At 35.9% G+C, this 23919-nt stretch overlaps 2 protein-coding genes and 1 pseudogene across 3 annotated transcripts in view; 2 read left to right on the top strand and 1 right to left on the bottom strand.

The window, feature by feature from the left end:
- The window catches only part of TMEM232 (transmembrane protein 232), a 157583-nt gene extending 155302 nt beyond the window's left edge, over window positions 1–2281 (bottom strand). The window contains exon 1 of the mRNA XM_028149762.2: window positions 2251–2281. The gene's annotated coding sequence lies outside the window, so the exon portion shown is untranslated. The remainder of the gene's footprint in view (window positions 1–2250) is intronic.
- Window positions 1528–21834, top strand: SLC25A46 (solute carrier family 25 member 46). 2 transcript variants are annotated; one of them, XM_028149763.2, is made up of 8 exons: window positions 1528–1599; window positions 5193–5235; window positions 7081–7138; window positions 7737–7814; window positions 8263–8363; window positions 14245–14301; window positions 15487–15544; window positions 19625–21834. In XM_028149763.2, the coding sequence occupies exons 1-8, from the start codon at window positions 1590–1592 to the stop codon at window positions 20198–20200; spliced, it is 981 nt and encodes a 326-aa protein (XP_028005564.1). In that variant the 5' UTR covers window positions 1528–1589; the 3' UTR covers window positions 20201–21834. The 2 variants fall into 2 exon arrangements, with proteins under 2 accessions (XP_028005564.1, XP_008142714.1); XM_008144492.3 differs by lacking the exon at window positions 1528–1599 and adding an exon at window positions 2357–2788.
- LOC114232627 (small nucleolar RNA SNORA66) lies at window positions 10489–10589 on the top strand (annotated as a pseudogene).
- Window positions 21835–23919: the final 2085 nt, after the last annotated feature.

Here is a 23919-nt window from a genome sequence, read left to right as displayed (position 1 = left end):
TTTGAAAAAACAGAAATTACAATATCCAGTCCCAGACTTCTCTGAAACACATTTCTCCTAACACACATACACACACACACACACACACACACACACACACACACACACACACACACATTAGAGGCCCAGTACATGAATTCATGCATGGGTGGGATCCGGCCAGCCTCGCCAGGGGGAGGGGACATGGGTGCTTGGCCAGCCTGCCTGCTGGTTGAACTCCTAGTCCAAGGGACAATTTGCATATTAGCCTTTTATTATATAGGATATACACTGAGTGGCCAGATTATTATTTGTTCAGAGATCATAATAATCTGGCCACTCAGTGTAGGTCTCTTTTTACTTCTATGTTGAGACTGATGGAAAGAGTTAAGTTTTGCTTCTTTCTGGAGAGTAGCTTCTACTACTGACACTGGAGCCAGATCTGCTGTGTGGAGAATCCTTTCTCAATGACCAGCCTTCACATGATGTAAAGCTTAGACACTTTTTCCTCTAAAGCCATCTCTTATGTCTCTATATTCAGGCTGACAACTTGCAGAATGATAACCTTTTGTTCATATAACCATTATCCCTTTATATTTCACTTTTATGACTTGCCTTTTCATGTCCTTTGTTCACATTTCTACTGATTTCCCTTTAGTAGTAAGAGCTCTTTTTTTTTTTTTACAAAAAAGTGACCCATTGTCTACATCATGTTTAAAATGTGACATTTCCCAATTTGTGACTCATTTTTCAATTTTGATTAAATTTTTTTTATTTAGAAATTTAAATGTTCTATGGTCAAATTGATTAGTCTTTCCTTACATGGCTTTTTACTTTATTGTCACTTTTAGAAATTTTTTCAATCTATTTGAAAAATATTGACCTTTTATTTTTTTCTATATTCAATATTTTTTAAAAGGGAAAAGTACAATATATTATAGCTGGAATTTATTTATGGATAAATTGCAAGATGGGACTGTTATTGTTTTTCCCCTCAACTGGCTACCCAGTTGTCGTCCTTTTAATAATTCATCCTTTCTTCACTGATATGAATGTAAATTGTAAGATATGATATGAATGTAAATTGTATAAAAGCCGTTGCTTTTATATTAAAAGCATACACACACACACACACACACACACACACCTTTTCCTCCTTCTCCTTCTAATAAATAAAATTTTGGATCTGAGCTAGTCCCACCTTTGAGCCAATATTCCTAAGGAACAGAGAAATATTTCTTATTGCCATGTCCTGTAACTAATATTGGTTACATAGTAACTTGGTACTCGTACTCAAGTAATATTGGTTACATAGTAACTTGGTACTCGTACTCAAGTAATATTGGATACACATTTTAAGGGAAAGACTACATCCATTTGCCCAAGCCCCATCACAACTCAAGAATGTCAATCCACTTAAGAGGAATTTGGTTATCACTTTAAGTAAAGGTTCCCTTCTAGAAGATTGAGAATAGTGCGTGCGTCAGGGTTCTCTTCTGAAAGCCCTCGGAATGCTGGGCTCCAGCGGGGAGAAGGGGCACAGGAAGAACCCATGGTGGGCTCAGTCACATCTAGGGACAGGGACTCTGCCCGAAGAGCCCTTGGAGCTGATGAAAACAGGTAGTAGGGTCATTTTAATTTTTCAACTGAGGTCTTGATTTTTAAAGGTATAAATACCCTGAGTGGTTTAGATGCAGCACAAAACACCTACAGAAGACGATTTGTAGGTATTTTGTGGCATTAGAAAAGCAAAATGCTTAATTCCTTAAGTCCCTGAGAGTAGTTTATGTTCACGGGGAGGAGCCGTAGAGGACAGAAGAGGTGGGGGGGTTCTCCCTGCACGTCCCTTTTTAATGCTTACTTACGCGGTCCACACCGCCTCTGCGCTCCCCGGGCCGAACTTCTCTCGATTTTACCCAAAACGCCAAGTGCGGGAGGCAAAGTTAGATGTAATGTTACGAATACCCCGCACCTCGCCCCTGAGCAACTCCCCTGTGGCAGGCGAGGCACCGGCCTGCAGAGACAAGACCGAGATGTGAGGCAGGTGTGTGGAGCGGACGTTCAGGCTGAGGTCTCAGCGAGTCAGATCCCGCGAGGCCTTAGTTATCATTTCCCTATGAAACCTCTTTATTCGACCTTCTCCGATCCAGGTCGCATCGTCCATCCCTGTTTCCTCAAGGCATTTCTTTGGTAAAGTGTTCCATTAACTCCAGTCACCTCACCACTTCCTCCTCCCTAAAGGTGCCAGTTTAAGGGTGGGCTCCGGATTACCGAATCGTCTCCCTGGCAACCGCGTCTCCGAAGACCGCCGGAAAGGGCTAGGATCACGTGCTCTGTGAACTTCCGGGTTGTCAGCGTGACTTCCGGTTGTCAGTTTCTCCGGTCGCGGTGGCGGCGGCGGCGGCAGTGGAGGAAGAGGAAGAGGAGGTGGAGGGAAAACCGTGCGGCCCGAGGTCGCCGCGGCCCCAGTAGTGGTGGGCTCCGGAGGGCTCGCCTCGTCCTGCCCCGTCTGCGATGCATCCGCGGCGCCCGGACGGGTTCGATGGCTTGGGCTATCGCGGGAGTGCGCGGGATGAGCGCGGCTTCGGCGTGGCCTTCCCTGCAAGGTCCTTCAGCTCCGGGCCGGAGCTGGGCCACTGGGTGACCACTCCCCCAGACATCCCCGGGAGCCGCAACCTGCACTGGGGCGAGAAGAGCCCGCCCTATGGCGTGCCCGCCCCCTCCACCCCCGAGGGCCCCGCCGAGGAGCCCTTGCCCGGCGGCAGCAGCGGCGGCGGCGGCAGCGGCGTGCCCGCGGGGCCGAGCACGGGTGAGGGACGCCGGGAGCCAGGCCCGGGTGAGGGGACTGGCGGGGCGGCGGCCTGCGGACCCCAGACGCCGCGCTGAGGGTCCCGCCTTCGGGGCCTCTGGGTCTAATCGCGTGCCACACCCAGCGCCCTCCCCGTCTCCTCTGCCCTTGAAGTGGGCCTCCTCTCTCTTCCTCACACAACAAATGTTTTCTCCGGGATGACTTCCAAAAGAAAAGACACCTGTCTTAGCTAATTAAGTGGCCACTGTATTTACTTGATGTGATTAATTGTAGCTTTGTGTTCTGCAGAGATTTTTTTGTTTTTGTTTTTGTTTTTTCAGCATGGACAGGCTTGGGCTCAAACCTGGCTCTGCCAATATTAAAAGCTCAGAAACTGTGTAAACGTCTGTGAGCCCTCAGTTTTCTCATTTTTTAATGTGGATAGAAGAATATCAGGGTTTTTTAAGGGTTAAATAAAAATGCACAGTACACTGTGGAGCACATAGTAGGCTAAAAATATTTGCTTCCTTCCTTTCCCCCTTTTAATTATAGGAGTTGAGTCTGTTTTCTAAATCCCAAAATACCCCCTGGCATCAAACCCCTTTTTGGTAGAAGAGAAAATGTTTATACTTTCCCATTTTCTTCTGTTAAAACTTAATGGTAATATCAAATTGAGCCTCACTCATATTAAATGATTCACTTGAAATACACAGAGAAGTTATCATTTTATTCTTTCTTATTTTTAATGGGCTGAAGTAGCACTTTCTACTTACATAAATTATAGATCCTAAATTCATGTATCCCATGGGAACTCTGTAAAGATTTATGGAATTGAGAAATATATCCACCTACTGCTTTTTTTTTTCCTGACCCAAAAATTCCACTAACAAGCAAAAATCACTGATACAGTTTCAAGATAAGACTTTAAATTCAAGGCATAATTCTTTTCCAAAGGATTGTCAGAAGACCTGTCTTAATTGCAATACTTGTGATTTAGATATTCTCAGCAACTTTTTTTATTCATAAAATGGAAATAATGGCACCCTCTTCCCATTCTCCTGAAATTGTTAGAATAGTAGATTATATTAAATAGAAATTTAAGTATATTTATCATTGAATATAAAATATAAGTATATTTTAAACATCGATTTTATCCTCATTTCTTCTATTTTGACTTGTAGGTATAATGAGATTTATTTGATTTGGGATAACTAGGAGGAATAGACTTTAAATGCAGTATGATGAGCAAATGATGTGGAGGGGGACCAGTGATTTAGTGTCATGCAATTAGCTTGTTAACTCTGGTTTTCTTTCTGTTGGTCCCAAGAGGAGTTCTGGAAAATTTAAATGAAATAATTCAAAATGCATATATACTTGCTACATAGTTACATTCTTAGGCAGTAAAGTTTAGATTATTTTTTCATAATTTATGCGTTGATGGTTACAATGAGGAAGAGCTCTTAATGTAACTAGGGCTGTTGTTTTTTTAGCAGCAGTAAGAGGCTGGTGAGTCTACTTTGCAAGGTTGATAGAAGCCTGAGAGCATTTTACAGTTAACAATATTAAACCTTCCTAATACCTTCCAGAAAATATGGTATTTTCTGTTACTATTAGGGAATGATTGGGGAAAGAACTGAAAGGAGGAAAATGCCTTCACTTGGGCAAAGAAAAGCTCTCTCGCTTGTACGTTTTCCAAAATAAGGGTGAACCAAATAATGTCCTCAGGGACATGTTTGCATGGCCTTGTTCTGACTGTAAGGAAATCGGGCGTTGCTTCATTTAAAAGAGCAGAGATGAGAGAGATGGAGGAGATGGGACAAGAGAGGAGAGAGAGAAAAGAGATTGAGAGCCCTTTATTGCCCGTTTTGATTATTCTTTCAATTTAATAATTTCGTGGTGTTTTACTTGTGACTGTTGGTTTAACATAAATACCACTAACAGTGAATGACTAATTTTACAATATGGGAGGTAAAGTTGTTGGTGTATGTATCAGAGCTTTCTACAGAAAAAATTGTATGTTGTTTGCAGTCAGAAGTTACAAACTGATAGCACATAGATTCAACCTGCAGATATGTTTGATATGGCCCACACAATGTTTTAAAATAGTTACCAATCTTTTTTATTGAAAGATACTACATAAAAATATTTTTTTTTTTAGAAAAATCACAGCTTAGAAACCAACCCTGAGCCTACAGTCCCTCATTGCAACAATGAATTGGAGCTGAAGGGCATTTGTGCCTTACAACTTGCCACAAACCCAACAGAGTTCTTCACTCATTCAAATGACTTCCCTGGCCCATATCAGAATTTGACTTGAGGACCTGGAGTTTAAATGAATATCGTGTTAATAAAAGAAAATATTTTTTGTTGTTTTTATAGTAAATCTAAGTATTGGTTATGAGTAATCTTATTTCTTCTATTTTAGAACAGTTGAGTAGATTTGCTGGATTTGGTATTGGACTTGCAAGGTAATGTTTTATCTAAATAATTTTAATTTCTATTTATAGTTTTTAATGTTATAATAAATGATTAGTAGTGTTCCCTTTAGATTGGTTCTTTGTAGCAGTAGATTAAATATTGAATAATATTTTGCAGAAAAAAATATTTAAAATTTATAAGTTTAATTTTTTTCCCCCAGTAAGGATAGAGAATAGTCATTAAATTTTATAATCACAAAATAATTTTGTAAGGAATATTGTTAACACCTTTCATATGTATCCATCCAAAGAATAAATCAATTCTAATCTTAATTCTTCTCCTCCAAAAAACAAGTCATTTTACATTGAATCTTTTTTAAAAATTGAATTATAACAATAATGAATTTAGCAACATGGAGTCTAGGTTTCAGTTATAATCAGCATTTAATGAGCATCATTTTTATTTTTAATGATTATTTTGTATTAGAAAAACCTCTAGTCTTGATTTATGTGACCTTTAGTGAATACTGTTTCAAAAATACTGGAATTGCACAAAGGCTGACATATGTTAACATAAGTCATTGTTTTAAACATTTTAATCAAGAAAAAATTATCTTATTTGTATGATTAAACTTGAGGATGTTTAATGTCAATAGAAATAAAATTTGTGTATTAACGTTTTCCTTGTGCTATAGTTAATTTTTCTTCAGCCTCACCGTTTATACTTTAAAGTCATTATCATCCTATATAATAAAAGCCTAATATGCTAAGTGTCTGACCGTTTGTTCAACCATTCAACTAGTTGCTATGACGTGCACTGACCACCAGGTGGCAGACGCTCTAATCTGTAGGTTAGCTTGCTGCTGGGGTCTGGCCAATTGGGACTGGATGAGATGGGCCAGACACACTCTGGAGCCCTCCCCTGGTCCCATCCTGGCAGGCCAACCTCCTGCAGTCCTTCCACAGCTGGCTGGCTGGCCCTAATCGGGCAAGATGGGCTGGACACGCCCTGGAGCCCTCCCATGGTCCTTCCCTGGCCCCAATAATGCACCAGTGGGTCTCTCAGCCTGGCCTGTGGGGATCGGGCAGAAACCGGCTCTCTGACATCCCCTGAGGGGTCCCAGATTGGGAGAGGGCGGTTCTCAGGTGACGCACCCCGGAATCGGGCTTCCTCCTCTCTGGTTCTGGGTGCATCACCTGAGAACCTCAGCTGCCAAGTCACCACAGCTCGGCAGCTCCTGCATTGAGCATCTGCCCCCTGGTGGTCATTACGTGTCATAGCTACCAGTCGGACAGTCGCTTAGGCATATATATATATGAGTGTGTGTAGATGTGTGCATACCCAAGCAGGCATGTGTTACTGTTAGTATTTAAGCCACAGTTGTAATTAGTTTGTGGGGAATATTTTGAGAACTATTTTGTGCCTAAAATACTAGTCAATTACCATGATCCTTGAAATCCCTATAACTTAAGTGCAAAGTACATTGAAAACAAAATTTATAGAATGAGATTCATGAAAAATAGATGGCTCTTCTGATAGGAACTTTGTGCATAAGACATCTGAAAGAATTGAAAGGGGCATTTAAATTGTCTAGGAAAGGAGTTTCCCATATTAGGTATACAGAAATATCGTTTCATCTTTATATTATACATGTTAGTACTATATATTGTTTCCCTTGACTATCAGTTTCCAAATCTGGCTTTAATTCTTTTCATATTGAATTTTGTTACTGGTACAGTGTTTTGCAAACATGATATTTTTAAATTGTTTTTTTATTTTAAGAATGGGAAACAAAATAATTCATGGCTCTTCAAACAAAACTGATTTTGGATACATATATGTTATAAATTAAATTTTAGCTATATTACATATATTTATAAATTATTCTTATATAGTCTCTTTACAGAAAATGTACTGGCTCATCCTTGCATTGTTCTACGCCGCCAATGTCAGGTAAATATACTTCCTATGAAATAATCCCAATCCTGATTTAAAGTACAGAACAACCCAGCCACAGTGGCTCAGTGGTTGAGTGTCTCCACATCCCAATGAGAAGGGACTGGAATATGTGCTGCATCCTAATACTTTTAAAAAATTATTTCACTTAAGTATTGGTTCTGACCCCCTTTACTGATTTTATGATTTACTAATTGTTTATAGCTTATAGTTAGAAAAACACTAACCATTGGGAGACATATAACTTCTGTTCCCTGAGTTCTTTGTGGTTCCTGAATGCTCTGCCACACTAAATGTAATTTAACTGTTTAAGGAAACAGAAATATCAAACCAAAAGGCCATATTACGTATGCTATATTATTGTGTATATTGTGCATTGGTCTTCAGGATTGTATTTATATAACCATATGTATTTTACTTTTAATAAGTTATTTAAAGCACTTTTAAGAGTAATTTTGCTTTGCTTATGTGTAATTTATGCTGACTTTAGAATTGAACTTTCGTTTATAATGTGACTCCACAGTATTTCTTTCATACCCTTGTTATTTCTTACAAAACAATAATAGAAAATAATTATGAAAAATATTTTTTACAGGTTAATTACCATGCTCGGCATTATCATCTCACTCCATTTACAGTCATCAATATTATGTACAGCTTCAATAAAACTCAGGTGAGAATTAGTATATAGATTTTATTAAAATTATGTGTCATTTTGCCTTAGTAATAATTAAAGCAACAGTAATTTCTTATAATTTAGTTAATAAAAATATCTTAACTCTTGTACTAAAACTAAGGTAACATGATTATGGCATCTTTTTGGTGTCACTGAATAATCAGTGAATTTACACCTTTGCCAAAATTAATTAAATATTAGGGGTATTTAATCAGTATTAGAGATACTCAATTAATTGGAATGTTCATCTTGGCCTAAACGTAGGCTACCAACAAATATTAAAATAATATTAGAAATTAATTTAATTGTAGTTTTAATGTCCTTTTAAATAATGTCTCATTGGAAATATCAGTGAACATTCCATATCAAGTTTTATTAAGTCCCTTTTTTTGTTGTTTCTTATTTAGCAATTAACAAAAATAACAATAAATTTTGTTTATTGTAGGGACCAAGGGCCCTTTGGAAAGGAATGGGAAGTACATTTATTGTCCAGGGAGTCACACTTGGAGCAGAAGGAATAATTAGTGAATTCACACCTTTACCAAGGTACCTTTTTGGCAGTTTCTCAATATTAATGTCATATTAAAAATATAGCAAAATATAGTAGTTTCTAATAATACCTTGAATTTAAAAACTTGACTTGCCTGAAGTAGCTAAGAGAAGAAACAAAAAATTTAATTGCTCTCTTATTGAATTAGTATATGATTAAGAAAATGCTTCCTGGTATAGTATCTATTGAAATATGTCTTTCAGCTCATACTGCTATGTGTCAGCAACTATCAATTAAGGAATAAACATAATTATGTGAGCAATTCCTGCTCTTTAAGTCGCTAGTTGATGAAGGAGACACATGTAAACAAATTACAGTACATCATTATATGTGCTATAATTAAACCCCTTTCAGAGCCCAGGGGACACTGCATAGAGTTATTGTTAGGATTTCAGAAAAGAACTGAAATCTGAGCTAAGTCTTGATTTATGGGCAGGAATTGACTTGGCAGAGAAGGAGAGGATTCAGAGTAGAGGTGACAGCATTCCCATTGGAGGTTGGAACGTCTGGGTAATAAGGGTCTTATGCTAAGAATAGTGGGCATGTATGGAGTGGAAGAGAAGGAAAAGGGGTTAAGGTGTTAAACTGAAGCATGGCAATGCCTTTGTAAGGGATTTAGGTTTTATTCTCTGTGGGATTGGGGATCGAAGGTGTTTTTGTTGTTGTTTCTTTTTGTTAACATGGGTGATTTGATCAAGGATAATATTCAAGTGATAGTGTGAAAAAAAAAAAAGACTGGTGTAGACTGAGACTTGTGCAGAACTGTCAGTAATCTAGGCCAGATTGAGAAGGGTTTAAACTGTGGAATAGAATAGAAAACGATGAGCTGGAGAGACATTTCTGAAGTATATTTGATAAATGGTGCTATATTGGGAATGGGCATATGGGAGAGTGAATTGTCATCAGTGACTGAGATTTCTAGATTGGAATCAAGTTGAAGAATTCATAAAGGAGAATAAGTTAGAATGGGGGAAAAAAAGATAAGGAATTTAACCTTCAATAGATGATGTTTGAGATTTCTGCAAGACATCTAGGGGGAACATGTCTAATAAGTTGTTGAAACCGTGGGTCAGAGTCTTTGAAAATGTTTGAAGCTGAAGGCATAGCTTTGAATGTAGTGGTATTAAAGTAGCAGTTGAAACATTAGGATGGATGAATTTCTGAAGGTGATAATGTAGACTAAGTGACAGAAAGTGGACCAAACACAGAATCCTGGGCAATGTGTGAGTGCACATGTGTGTGCCATACCTGTGTGTGTATTAGGAGAGGTAATTGAGGGGAGTAATAGGAGATGATCACAAAAATCATCAAAAATAGCAGCATACTGTAGGACAATAGTGTCATCGAAGCCAAGAGAGGTGAATTGGAATTGTTAGATACATTTGGAGGGAGAGGGTAGAGAAATTGGGTAAACTTATTTCTGCACCTGTTTTCTCCCTGGGACAGGGAGAAAAGGTCATTAGGTGAAAGAAGAATGAGGAAAAGCATGAAAAGAATGAATAACCTAGGTTCTCAGACTTAATATGTTCCTGAAGGCTGTTAGAAAACTGAATCATGTTTTCCCATTAGAAATAATGTAAATCGAATTAATCTATTCCAGACCCCCAAATGATTCCCTGTTTTAACCTTTCTTATATACATTACATATTTAATTACTGTTTAATCTGTAAGTAAACACTTTAAAAACAAAAAGGACATTAAATGTAAGTAAAAATTTAACAAAAAAGAAATAAAAAATTTCATAATAATAAGCAGCAACAACAACAAAAAATATACACAGCATTATTTCCTGAGACGTTAATGTGAGGTTTTGCGGTAAAATGACTTACACTCACGCATTCTCTCCTTCGTCACCTGGGAAATCAGTGACTGATCACATAGGTATCATCATGAAAGGGCTGTTGGTTTGAGAAGTGAATTGTTCAAGATGGGAAACATTCGAGAACCAGGTTCGACTGTATATGTTTGGGACAGTCACAGCTACTATGTGTAACAGAAGGGGAACCTTACTAGGAATATATGAAAGGAATGTTAATAGGTAATATTGGAAAGCATAAATTTGTGTAAGTGCTATTTGGTAGGAATCTGTGATTTTTCCCTATCAACACTAGATTCCAGAGACAGCATTAAAGATTTTGAATGGTTTGCTAATGTAATTATAGTGATAGAAATGTATTAGCCTCAGAAGCTACTGAGGTGGTTCATTCTATCCTAGTACAGTGTAAAAAAAAAATTTTTTTTTTTGAATGGTTTGTTGATCCAAAGGTGGCCCCTGGCAGGTAAATTTTGGGGGTTGACAAGGAAGTGGGGTAGTTGCACGTACAGCCAACTGACATCTCAAACTTGGGATTCAGTCTTTTGTAGGGAAGAAAATGAAGACAGGCGAGACTAAGAGTAGGCTTTTTGCCAGTGTTTGCTTTCAAAGGACTGTATAGTCTTGAAGGTCTTGAAGTTCTTTTAAAACAGCTTTGCTAAATGTTATAAACAAAACAAAACATTTAGTCAGCGACAAGTTTCCCATCTACTTTAAAAATCTGAATTTATGATGTTGGCTAAGTTTATTCACCCTATTGCTTTTTATATCACAGGATAAAATGAAAAGTTAGTACTTGTCATCAAATGTTGTTGAAGTCCTGCCAGAAACACAACATTTTATAAAAATTTAACAAATTTCAGGAATTTCTGTATGGTAAAATGTGAAGAATTCTGCATTTGCAGTCACACACCATTGGTCTTGCCTACACCACTTTTTAGTTCTGGGAACTCAGGCAAGTAATGACACTTCTCTAAAGCACAGGTGAAGTAGTAACTTTCACTCCAGGTTGAGGAGAAGGAAAAAAGAAATGGGAAGGCACAGAATTTTATCAACCTTTCTCATTCTGGAGATATACAGACACATTAGATTATGTGGACATTTTGAATCATATTTAGGAAGACATGAGAGGTTATCTTTGTTGTATTTTATCTGGATAATTTTGGTAATAAGTCCCACTCATTAATAACTTATTAACTTACTAGTATTTCCTGAGCACCTACTATGTTCTAGGTCCTGTACTAGAAATCAGGTATACAATGAGAAGAAGAAACAAAAGGTACCTTAGGTCTAGTATAAGGGACATACATTAAGTAAAATAATCCCACTAATGAATAACTAAGTACCAATTGAGATTGTTGCGGAAGAAAAAGAATATGGTTCTGTGAGAGTATTAAAGGGTTAGGAACAGTGTCAATAATAAAATGACACTTGTTTTTGTGTAGATTATGTATTAGGTATGTATATTCGTCTATCAAGTGGAAAGAATATGAGTGCCTGATGGCTGCTGAAAGGACAAACAAGTTGCCAATTAAAAACTGCATTGGACTTAGTGTCATGAAGGTCATGGGAACCTTGGCAAGAACTATTTTTGTTGGAATATTTGGGTAGAAACCAAATTGGAGTGCATTTAGAGGTGAGTGGAAAGTTAGGACATGGAAATAGCAAGTTTAGAAAGTTGGCTGTGATGAGAGATGAAAAAAAGTAGCTGAAGATGAGAGGTTTGGGTTGGGTTGAGGGAAGATTTTTTTTAAGAGGGAAGCTATTTGAGCATGTGAAATGAGAGACAATGGAAATTAAAGACTGCTTAACTAGAATTATTTAGACAATGGGGAAGAGGGGGATGGGGCAGGCTGGAGAGAATCAATGGGGAGGGAAGAAAACAGGTAATACTTTCAACAATAGAGAATTATTTTAAAAAACAGAAAAAAATAAAAATTCTCTTTTGTGTAGATTATGCATTAAATAAGACACTATCAAATAGAAAACTATTTTGAGAAAAAACAAGTCACTTCTCTCAATTTTGTTGCTTGTTTGAAGGGTAGTTTTTGCTTGTGACAACTGATTTAAATGTATTTAACACAGGTTTTGATATTTAATAATGAAATATAAAAAGGTTTAATCACAAGTAGATTTCTATACTACCCTCTTTCCTGAAGCACTTTAATGTGCTAATTTAAATTTCTAGAGCTGTGGCAATAAGTTTTACTCATTTTATAAAGGAGTAGAGAATAGATACAAGGAAAAAAGTCTTAATTTTTTATAATTGATTCTAAATTTTATTTTTCTCTCTTTTACCTTAATAATCTTACCTTAATAATTAGTTTTGTATTCAAAGGGAAGGTGGTCCTGTCCTTTCAGAAACAGGCCACAGACCCATCTGTCCATAATGTTAATAACAGTTTCATGCTTCAAATCAGTATCATAATGGCCTTGAAAAGAGTAATAGTGCCCAGATGATTGGCAAACCACGTAGCATATTTTGTTTTATAATCACAAAGTCACTGTCATAAGATGAGAGGCCTAATTTTTTTTTTGCATTTTTCATCGTAATCATTAAATATCATTTCAGCTCTATTTTTCTGTGGTTGTTCAGGCCTATAGTATTCTAGTATTAATCAGAATGTGACCCAGAAGGTTCTCTAGGGTCTTATAAATCAGAGAAGATTATTCTATTGTCCAAAAATTTATCTGCAGACCTCTGTCTCTTAGAAAAATGAAGGAAAGTTCACATACCACCTGTGCTATAATTGTACTGAGTCTGTTTTTAGAGCACTTACATTATTAGTGATTAATTATCTTTGCCTTTTTAATGTAAAATATATTTATTCCTTTATCTCCTTATGTTTCTTATATTCACTTACTTGAGATAGAAAATGTTTTTCTCAGTTTCCTGCTGTGGCTATTGTGCAGTGAGTGTCAGTTTTATCAGGGGAACTGATAGTAGCTAGTCTCCTCTTTATTTTACACCCTCCTTTCTTTGCTATTCTCCCTCTCCCTTCCTCCTCCTCCTTCTCCCCTTCAATCCCCATTGTCTGACTCTTCATTTACTCTTCCTTTTGCTCTCCATATTCTTTCTCTTTTTTTACTTTTCTCTTGATACAACTTTTTCCTTTTTTGTTCTTCTTTCAGCTTGCCTCTCTTCTTTTTCCTCTCTTTCCTGGTTTCCAAAGGTAACTTAAATATCAGGAAACACCCAGTGCTAGATCTTGGTTCCAGATCTAGCGTTTTTTCTGTGTCTTTTGCACATGACCCTGTGACCTTTTTGAATTTTATTTTCTCAAAGTAAAACAAACGCAACAACACCTGCTCTGCTTCTCTCACAGGATTCCTTCTTGTATCAGATGAGATGAGAGGGAGCAGAGGCAGAAGCAGACTTCACGTCAGAGACCAGGGTTTAGAGCCCTTGTTTTACTACTAACATTATTCTGCATATAGTTACTTCATTTTGTTCGTTGTTTTTTATTCCCATTCTTACATACTTTTTAAAGCTTTATTTCTCCCTTTTATCCTATTCCAAGTTACCTTTTCCCTTTCCCACCCATTCTTTTTTACTCAACCTATCCCTTTTTAAAAAATATATTTTTATTGATTTCAGAGATAAGGGAGGGGGGAGAGAGAACCATCAATGAGAGGGGGGAGAGAATCATTGATCGGCTGCCTCCTGCACGCCCCCTACTGGGGACTGAGCCTGCAACCCAGGTATGTGCCCCAGAGGGAGCCCTTCAGTCCGAAGGCCAACTCTCTATCCACTGAACCAAACCAGCCAGGGCTCAACCTATCACTTTTATATCTCCTTTAATTTCTCATGTTCATTTTTGTAATCAGTTATAACCTCCTCCTCTGTCAGCTGATACAAAAATACCTTGCACGTTGTTTTTCTTTTCAAACCACTGCAGTTGTTTAAAATGTGTCCCAGAAAGGAACATGTTTACCATTAGAATATATTTCTCCTACAGATTTTTTAAAATTAAAACTTGATTACCTTTTTGTAAGTTGGGCTAATTCAAGATGTTTTAAGTAACATGGCTTTTGTTTTACTTAAATTTATTTTTATTTTTTAGGGAGGTTTCACATAAGTGGAATCCTAAACAAATAGGAGAACACCTTCTGCTGAAATCGTAAGTGAAATTTATATTGAAAATTTCTATTAATTTTTATAGCACTATAACTGAAAAAAATCATTAAATAACTATACTGAAGGAAATTAGAGCAATGAAATATTTAAGGGACTAGAAGTTCAAAGGACAAGTAAGAGGGTTTAGGAATAAAAATCCTGAAATATATATTATCTTTAAAATAAACTTTCTAATTTGAAAGGGTGAAATCACAACCTAATTTTTCTTTGTGTTCTTAGGAAGTTAGCAGAGGTCCTCAACTTTTTAAACACAAGTTGCCAAGAAAATTATTATTATTATTTTATTATTAAGCAGAGATAACAAATTTATTTGTATGGTGATGAGCAAACTAAAAAACGTAGTCCTGAAGGCACTTAGTGATTTTACAACACTGACCATTTTGGTAGATTAGAATTTTACTCTTCACTTTTTAATTTTTTTTGAAGATTGTGAATTGGAAACCCCCCCAGCTTGCTGGCTCTCTTTGTGGGGCATTCTAGCACATTATTACTTAGTGATGTTCCATTCACCTTGAAAACCACTACTTGCCAGGACCTGGCCCATAGGGTTAGGTAAGTCCCACCTTGATATTATTTTAATAACTATATTTTGCAGGCTTGCAAAGTTGTAATATTACTCTGTCTAATATTAGTGGTAGGAAACAACTTTGCAAAGCTGTACAATATTGTTTTTTAATAATAAAAGGGACTTCACTTACCATTGAAGACTGGCTTAACTCTGCTGGGTGGGAAATCTGGGAATGGATAATAGCAGAACTTGTTCAGATAGATAGATAGAAGGCAAGCAATAGAATGGATCCCACACCCTATATTTTAAGTGTCAGAGTTACAGGCTTCATTACCTATGTGCAGGTAGAGGTTGAAACAGTGACTCAAACGAGCCTACCTTTCATACTGCTTTAAAATAAAATCTATGTTCTTTGCAGGCTGTCCCTGTGTTATTATTAATACTTAATGTTTCATTTCTAATTGTTGAATAAAGATCTTCTGTTACAGGTCTCTGAAGTATCTTTAGGCTATAGGTATTAATAGTTGAAAACCTTACAAATATCACTCAGGCTTATTGATACATTAAAGTAGAATTATGTTGATACATTAAAGTAGATATTAAAAGATTTAATATAAGCATCTTGTTTCAATAAGCTGATGTTTGTTTTAATTTCTACAGCCTAACTTATATAGTGGCAATGCCTTTTTATTCAGCAAGTCTGATTGAAACAGTACAGGTGAGCTATTTTTTATGGTCATTTTTTACTTAATAGTATTTTGGAATATTAAATGTATTATTTATGCCTGATTTTATAACAGAGAAATTTAAAACAGTATCCTTTTAAAATTTTATTTTGCAAATACACACATATCAAAGATTATATACTAGCGCTTTCCTGATAAGTATACGGTATTTCCTTTGCAAACCTACTTCACACTTTTAGTTTTAATTTATTTTATCCCTTCTGTAGACAGCTGTATACTCTTTATTCAGATATCTCAGAATTCAGCCTATGACTTGCTTTGAATACAAAAAATCCAAAGGGTTGTGTGTATGTTTTTTCAAAATTTTAAGACACAACTCAGAATGATTATGGCTTATCAGAGGTCAATAAATTAAGCATGAAACATGATAATCATCCTAACAGTGAGAAGGTAGTCTGCATAGTAGTTTATTAACAGCATTCTTATTAAATAGGCCTTTTAAGGAACATTTGATACTATTGTGTGGTAAGTGCTACAAAGCTAAAGCAATCTCCTGCTAGTTTTTAAATTGTTTTATTATTTCTAACCACAGGGTGGCGCCCAAGTACATCAAATTCATAGATTTTTTTCACCATTGGATTCTTACACTTAAAACTGTCAGATGAAGATAGTTTAACTTCACCTATACACAAAATCCAACTAATTGTGCATCACCTATCTGCCATCTCCATCATCACATCCTCTAGCATATTATTTTTCTTCAATATGTATGAATTTCTTCTCTATAAAAACCTCAGTGGATCAGCCTTTTCTCTTCAAATTACTCTTTTCCACGTAATTGCTTTATTGGCCCTATCGTTGATTTTTTATTTATTTATTTATTTATTAGAATTGACTTAGTGAACATAAGTTAACATCTTGCTACTCAAATACACTTTTCTCTGCTTTTGCACTTGGCATTGCATTAAATAAATGGTATCACCTTTGGGACTGCAGCTTACAATTACTACTCTATGAGATATTCTCATAGATAAGGGAAAAACAGCAGGAAGCTGATTGTTTAAGAAAAAACAAGCAGCAGGATATAGTGGCGGAAACAAGTTGATTAGAATCACAAGTCTGTTTAGATCTATGACTTTAAACAAATATCTTAACCTTTCTAAATCTTAACTTTCTCACTCATAAAATGGGAACAGTAATTTAATAACTGGGTTGTAAAAATTGAGTTACTTATATAAAGTGCCCAGCTCACTATGTTTGTTTGCTTATTAACCCAGTATCTAACCCTCTTTTTCCTGCTCCAGGTTCTACCTGCTAGTTGCCTCATTTTGATTTCTTTTGTCTGATTTTCTAGAAGTCTTTTTATGTCTCCTTAAGTTTCTCCTCTTGCACATCTTCCTCTTCTTTAAGTAACTTCTTTGCCATCTGTTCTACCATACTCTCAGACACAGTCCTTGACCCTGTCTGCTTTTATCCTGTATTCACCATCCTGGAGAACTCATTCACTCTCATGAATCATTTTGACTCTAATCTTTAATATGTGAATTAAATCATTATCACCTCAAGACTCAGCTCATAAAAACAATCTTGTCTTACTCCCCTGAAAATTAGCTTCCTTTCGAGCATCTCCTTTCTTATTAATGTACTATTGTTATCTTCACCCTAGAGACTTTAAACTTTAGTTCTTGTTTTTAGAAATGTCTTAATTTTTATATTTCTTTCATCCCTCATAACCAGGCAGTCATTATGCCTTCTTAGTTCTAACTCCAAAAAGTAACTGAGATTTGTCTGTTTCTCTCCACTGAAAGACAACCATTCTCATCCCTTCTTTATCACATACTCGGTTTATTATGTTAGCTTCTTTCTTCCTATTTCACATCCAGTAGGGTTTTGCCCTCCTGGGAGCTCGTTGAGAACATTCTTCCCTTGAAAAATACACATTCATACATGGATCTCCTGAAGACCTCCTGATCCCTTAAATATGAACTTCCTAGTGAGCTGTTGTCTTCATTAACAATCCCTGTTCTAGTCACTGCATTCCACATCAGTGTAAGATTAATGTTCTTCACTTTCAGTTCTTCCATATTTTTGCTGATTAAGGATCCACACGGACTCAAACTTCCTAAAATCAATTTCAGACTTTTCAGTATAGTATTCAATTAAGGTTTTTATTAACTTCACTTTTATCTTTTCAGTTAATCTTCCTTAACTGATCTTTTTTTAAAAAACATCATTAAATAGTTATTGAGTGTCAACCTATATCAGGCACCATTATAGACCTTGGGGATATAACAGCAAACAAAACAGACAAAAATGCTCTGCCTTCATAGCAGTTATATTTTTGTGGGGAAGATTAACATAAACAAAATCAATGTAAAGTATACTCGATGGTGCTAAGTGCTAAAGAGAACAAAAATAAAGCAGGGAAATTAAATAAGATTAATGGGTTGGGCAGAGCAGCTTTTTTTTTTTTAAATCAGAAAAGGCCTTACTGAGAAGGTAACGTTTGAGTAAAGATCTGAGCATATGAACTGCATAGATATTTGGGAGAAGAACATTCTAAGCAAAAGGAAAGCAAGTGCAAAGGTCCTGAGGTGTGACAGTATTTCATGTGTTTGAGGAGCAAAAAGGAGGCCAGTATAGTTGAAGCTCACTAAGCAAGAGGGAGATGAGTTCTGAGAGGTAAGAGGATGATAAATCATAAAGGACATTTTAGGTCATTGTAATAATTTAGCCTTGACTTTGAGGGGCATGGAAAGTCTGGTATATTTAAACCAAAGAGTGATTCTGGCATGTCTTTATTAGGATCTCTTTCGCTGCTGTATTAAAAATAGACTAGAGTGAGAAAGGATCAGAGATAGGTAAATGGACTAGGTGAGCTGATTTTAGTCTGTGGTTTTAAATGTATTATATTTACTGAAAACACAATTATATGTCCAGCTTGGAGCTTTTTCTTACCATCTAAATTGTAAACTCCAAGTTTACCCCTTAAACTTAACATTTCTGAACTCTTGATTTCTCCCCAAAATGCTACCCCATCCATATTTCCCAACTCAGTAAGAAGCATTGCTATTCCACGTCCTCTGACCAACATCTTGAGGTTATCCTTGACTTCTCTCTTCCTACCCAAATCCAATCCACCAGTAATTCTTATTGGCTGTAATTTTAGGATAAAAGCACAACTAACACACTTCCCTCCCATTACTACCTTGGAGTCTATCATCTCTTTTCTGGATTATGTAATAACTTTTTAACTGGTTTCTCAGCCTGCCCTCTTGTTTTCCTCTGCACAATAGCCAGTGTTAACCTATATTATATCTTGTCCATCTTCTGCTTAAAACCAGCTACCTTTCCATCTGATTTTTCCACCTGACTAAAAGCCAGAGTCTGCTCAGTGGCATGGTATGGCCCCTAACTACATTATAACTTCATTTTATACTTTCTCTTCTTCAGTCATTACTGTAGCCAAATAGGCTTCTTACTGTTCCTTTTCTGCCGGTCCATGATTCTGACCTGTATCACAAACTTTGTTATACATATCCTCAAAATTATAGATAGGCAGAGACATTGCAGATGATAATGACTAAGGCCTGGCTTTCAGGCCTTTTTTCACTTAATACTCCTAGCAACTCTATGCATAAAAGGTAGATGGTACTAATTGCATTTTTATAGGATGGTAAACTGACTGTTAGGAGAAGTTAAATAACTTGCCAATGGTCACATAACCAGTAAGTAATGGAGGCAGGGTTGAAACCCACTTGTAAGAAGTCTAAGCACTATACTACCTCTTTTGGTGTCCTGGAGTTAATGCTTTTCAAAATTATTTCTAAGGAGCTTCTTGAGGCCGGGGAAACCAGGTGTGTCCCCACCCACATCTCCTACTCTTTTCCTTTTCCAATAAAAGTAGCTCCCACTTCACTGCTATCTGTTTTTATGAAATTTCATTTGAAAAAAAGAATCTAACACCTAGGTAAATTTGAAGTCTGTAAACTATTGATGTTTTCCCTTTTTGGTCAGCAAGTTACTATTTAAAAGGAACCTAAAAAGAGCCCTTTTTGGAGGGCAAAATAAGCAAATATTAACTTCCACTCATTTCATCGTTTTTATTTTAGAGTGAGATAATTCGAGATAATACTGGGATTTTGGAATGTGTTAAAGAAGGCATTGGAAGAGTGATAGGCCTGGGAGTGCCTCATAGCAAACGACTACTTCCTCTTCTCTCCTTGATCTTCCCCACGGTGCTGCATGGGGTTCTTCATTACATCATCAGCTCCATCATTCAGAAGATCGTCCTACTAATTCTAAAGAGAAAGACTTACGGCCACCCAGCTGATAGCACTAGCCCAGTGCAGAGTATGCTGGATGCTTATTTTCCAGAACTAATTGCTAACTTTGCTGCCAGTCTTTGCTCTGATGTTATACTTTACCCTTTGGAAACAGTTTTGCACCGCCTTCACATTCAAGGAACACGCACAATAATTGACAATACAGACCTTGGCTATGAAGTGCTTCCAATTAATACACAGTATGAGGGAATGAGAGACTGTATCAATACCATAAAGCAGGAGGAAGGAATGCTTGGTTTTTATAAAGGGTTTGGTGCTGTTATAATACAGTACACACTGCATGCAGCTGTCTTACAGATAACCAAAATCATTTACTCTACGCTTCTTCAAAATAGCGTTTGAGATATAAGTTCCCGATTAGTCTAAAAGGCACAATCTGGACACTTTGCTATGAAATTGTGAGGGATAAAAGTGAATACTTGGGGGGGAAATGGATTAGAAGTGAAACTGGTAGAGAAAGCCCATGCTCGTTATATTGACTTTTTTTTTTTTTCTTAAGGCATAGGTCTCTTTGGGATCAAAAGTATTACAAATTTGAAAACTCAATAAAAATAATACTCATCAATTAAATTCTAGCTAGTGTAGCACACATACTGAATAAAAATGATCTTGGGCAGAAGCAAAAATTTATCAGCAAACACAAAACAAAATTTTACAGAGCTGAATTTATTCCATCTAACTTTAATATTTATTACATGTTTATTTTACCTTCTTGGTTGATATCGGTATGTCATCCTTAATGTGTAGTATCAAGAGGTCATAGTTTACCTTCAAGCAATAAATATGTAACCAGTGATAATGATGAGAAGGATTAGATTTGGCAATCTGTAATCAGGAGTTGAAGTTTTAAATTGTATTATCCCTATATAACGTTTTAATGGCTGCATATTATATAAAGCCATTTATGTTCACATACAAAACTTGGAATTTCCTTCCTTTCAACAAATTTTCCACCCTTAGATCAGCTTATTGCATAAGATGAAGTCACACACTTTCTGCTTAAATATCAAAATAAAATATTAAAAGCCAAGGTATCCAAAGATTTAAGGCAAACAGCATACTTGTCTATATCCAAATGCAACATTTCGGTACCAGCAACTTGATATTCGTCATATGTTTATAAAGCTTGATTTGCTTACCTAGTTATGTGAATCATCAGGCTGTTTTTAGAGCCACTCTTAACAGAGATAGAAAATAAAATAATCATGACAACTATTACTGTTTCTAAATTTAGAAATTGTGTATTGAAAGGAATGTCACTTGTCTTTCATTTCTGAATGACTTGTCTTAGTGGAGACGTGATTAAAATTCACCTGGGAATTTGTGCCTCTTGCCTTCTGTATAGTTATCATAAATTAATGTCTTCAGTTTTTATTCCAGGTTTGTTTATAATTTCATACTCCAAACTAGATATACATAAATGGAAAAGCAGGTCTCTCCTTAACACCTTTTATTTAAACTTGTTTGGATGAATACTGAAGAAAAAATATAAACTTTAAAGGAAGTTTGTCCTCACTTTTTATGGATGAGGTAAAGAGGTAAATTTAATAAATACTAAGCAAAAAAATTGTATGTTCCTAAATGGATGAAGTTCTTTGTATAGTAAAATGATATGCATTTGACTGATCCATCATTAAACATTTTAAAGTTTCATTTCCTCCTGTAAGTGGTCACAGTTTTACTATGAGCCATGTAGCACACAAGTGCAATGACTTTGCACTTATATTTTCCAACCAGATTTATAAATAGATTTATTTTAGTTGCTAAATATCAGAGAAGTGGTTACTTGATGTGATTAATAATGTTGGAATCAAAAATGATATCCAAGAAGTGTGAAACAGTATTTAAGTAGCAACTCTGTCTACTATCCTGTGTTGTATGTTTGTGGGTGGTTTTTTCCCCCAATTACTAAAACATACAAGTTTTATGTTTTTAAATTTCACCAAGAGAGGAAAAATAAAATTAAACACCACTGATTAGATGTTGTATTTTATGGTTACTCCTTCAGATTATGGTTTACTTTGTCCAACGTATGGCATTTAAATTTTATTAATTGCTCTTAAACTACTAAGTAAATTGTTAGATATTTATATGTCGACTTCCTAAAAATCCTTTCATTTTTATTATAATCAATGAAGATGGTTTCAGGCAAGAGTTAACTTCTGAAAATTGCAAGTTTCAGAAAATTTCTGGAAGAGAATCTGAATGGAATCAAGTATTTACTAGTGGAAATATATGGGATCTTTTACCTAGCTAAAAATTAGGTATTTCAAGATTATTTGATGGAAGTTAGCATGCAGATTCAGTTGGATAACTGTTTCATTATGAAATCATTACAAGACTAATAGCTTGAACCACACACAAGTAAGGTTAGTCTTATTTTCTGTCTCTTTGGAAAACGTATACAAATTAACATCAAAACAAAATGAAATTAGCCTAAAAAGTTGAAATGTAGCAAGTTAAAATACTAATTTTTTTTAACTCCTCACCTGAGGATATGTTTTTATTGATTTTAGAGGGAGAGGAAAGAAGAAAGAGAGAGATGAGAGAGAAACATGGATCCGATCAAAACTCGCAACTTGGGTATGTGCCCTGGCCCTTTTGGTGTACTGGACAACACTCTAGCCAACTGAACCACTCAGCTAATGCAAACCACTAATATGTTTTACTCCCATTCCAAATTAGTTGAAATATAAAAATCTTAAAAATTCAAGCTCTTAAATGCTGGCCCAATATGTTTAACGGAATTTAGAGAGGAATAAGTGAAACAAACACTGGACATGCTCTTTCCCTTGTTAAAAGAGCTCTATTTCTTTAGTGTATAGGTGCCAAAAGCAGATATCCACGCACTACATTTCTTTAGGTGATAATAGCTCAGAATAATATTTGTAATACAGTATGATTAATAGTATTATGAATGAGAATCCATAGGCCCAATGGTCCTTTCACATAATCGATTTTGGCCATGGAGATGAAGTGTGATATGCTTGCCTTACATTATATGAGTTCTTAATTTGAGTCAGATAGCTAGAAAGCGATTGAATTAAAAACTGGAACACATGATAAATATTAACTTACTTTGTTTAGTGAATTTGTTCATTGATTTGCTAAATCTGTTTATAAGTTTCTTTACCATAAGGTACCCTTTCTATGGGCCCTTGAAAAATAATTCCTAAATTTATCAAATTTAGTCAAGCCTCTAAATTTTCAGCACTAGATGCTATGAGATAGTTAAAAACCAGCCAATTTCAAAATGGCTTTGGATTGGGGAATGTGATGTCTTAGTTACTGTTTTCACAAACAAAACTGGAGAGGTAAGAAGTCTCACTCATGTACCTGACTACTCACAGCTCTCTTTTTAGTACTGGCTTTCTTATAACCGCACAAAATATTCATTTTACCTGTTGGGCACAAATGCTTCAACATTTCTCAGTGTGTTCATAGATCTGCTCAGAAAATAAAATATTCTGCTTTGATACTGGTCTTTTTCACATGCGATTCTGAAGGATGTTTGCCCTCAGTTTGCTTACTCCCGTGTTTTATCATAAAGGACTCCTTTTCCAGCTCTTAAAAGGATAGGCAGGTTTGAATTAGGTTTTTTTTTCAATAATACGTAAGCAAATAAAATCCCCTTAGTAACACTTCACATTGCACTAGAATTTCAGTGATCTTAACTTTGGCATTTCTGCTTTCTCTTCTAAGTAGTTGTACATTTTGCTCGCCAATGTAATGTCTTTCTTCTGAGTCATTGAGAATCACTAATATGTTACCAAGTTGGATAGCAGAGTAGCAAAAATTTGGGATTTGACAATGACTCATATAATATTACCTCAACTAGAAGAGGTGTTTTGTCTGTTTGTGTATTTCGGTGTGTCTTTTTATGTTGTTTTTATCTCACTGATGTTTTCAGTAAGTTGTGTAACATGAAAAGATTCAATAAAATGTTAAAATAAAGTTAGAATTTTTCTATTACTGAAATGTTGAAATAAAATTAGAATTTTTATATTACTGATGTTGGAGAACTATGCAGGCTGGTGATATAGTAGGGGTTCAGAATATGT

The sequence above is a fragment of the Eptesicus fuscus genome, chromosome 4 (assembly GCF_027574615.1).
Source record: "Eptesicus fuscus isolate TK198812 chromosome 4, DD_ASM_mEF_20220401, whole genome shotgun sequence".
Classification (NCBI taxonomy): Eukaryota; Metazoa; Chordata; class Mammalia; order Chiroptera; family Vespertilionidae; genus Eptesicus; species Eptesicus fuscus.
The sequence above is the reverse complement of the archived record's forward strand: the minus strand, read 5'-3'. Positions and strand labels throughout refer to the sequence as shown.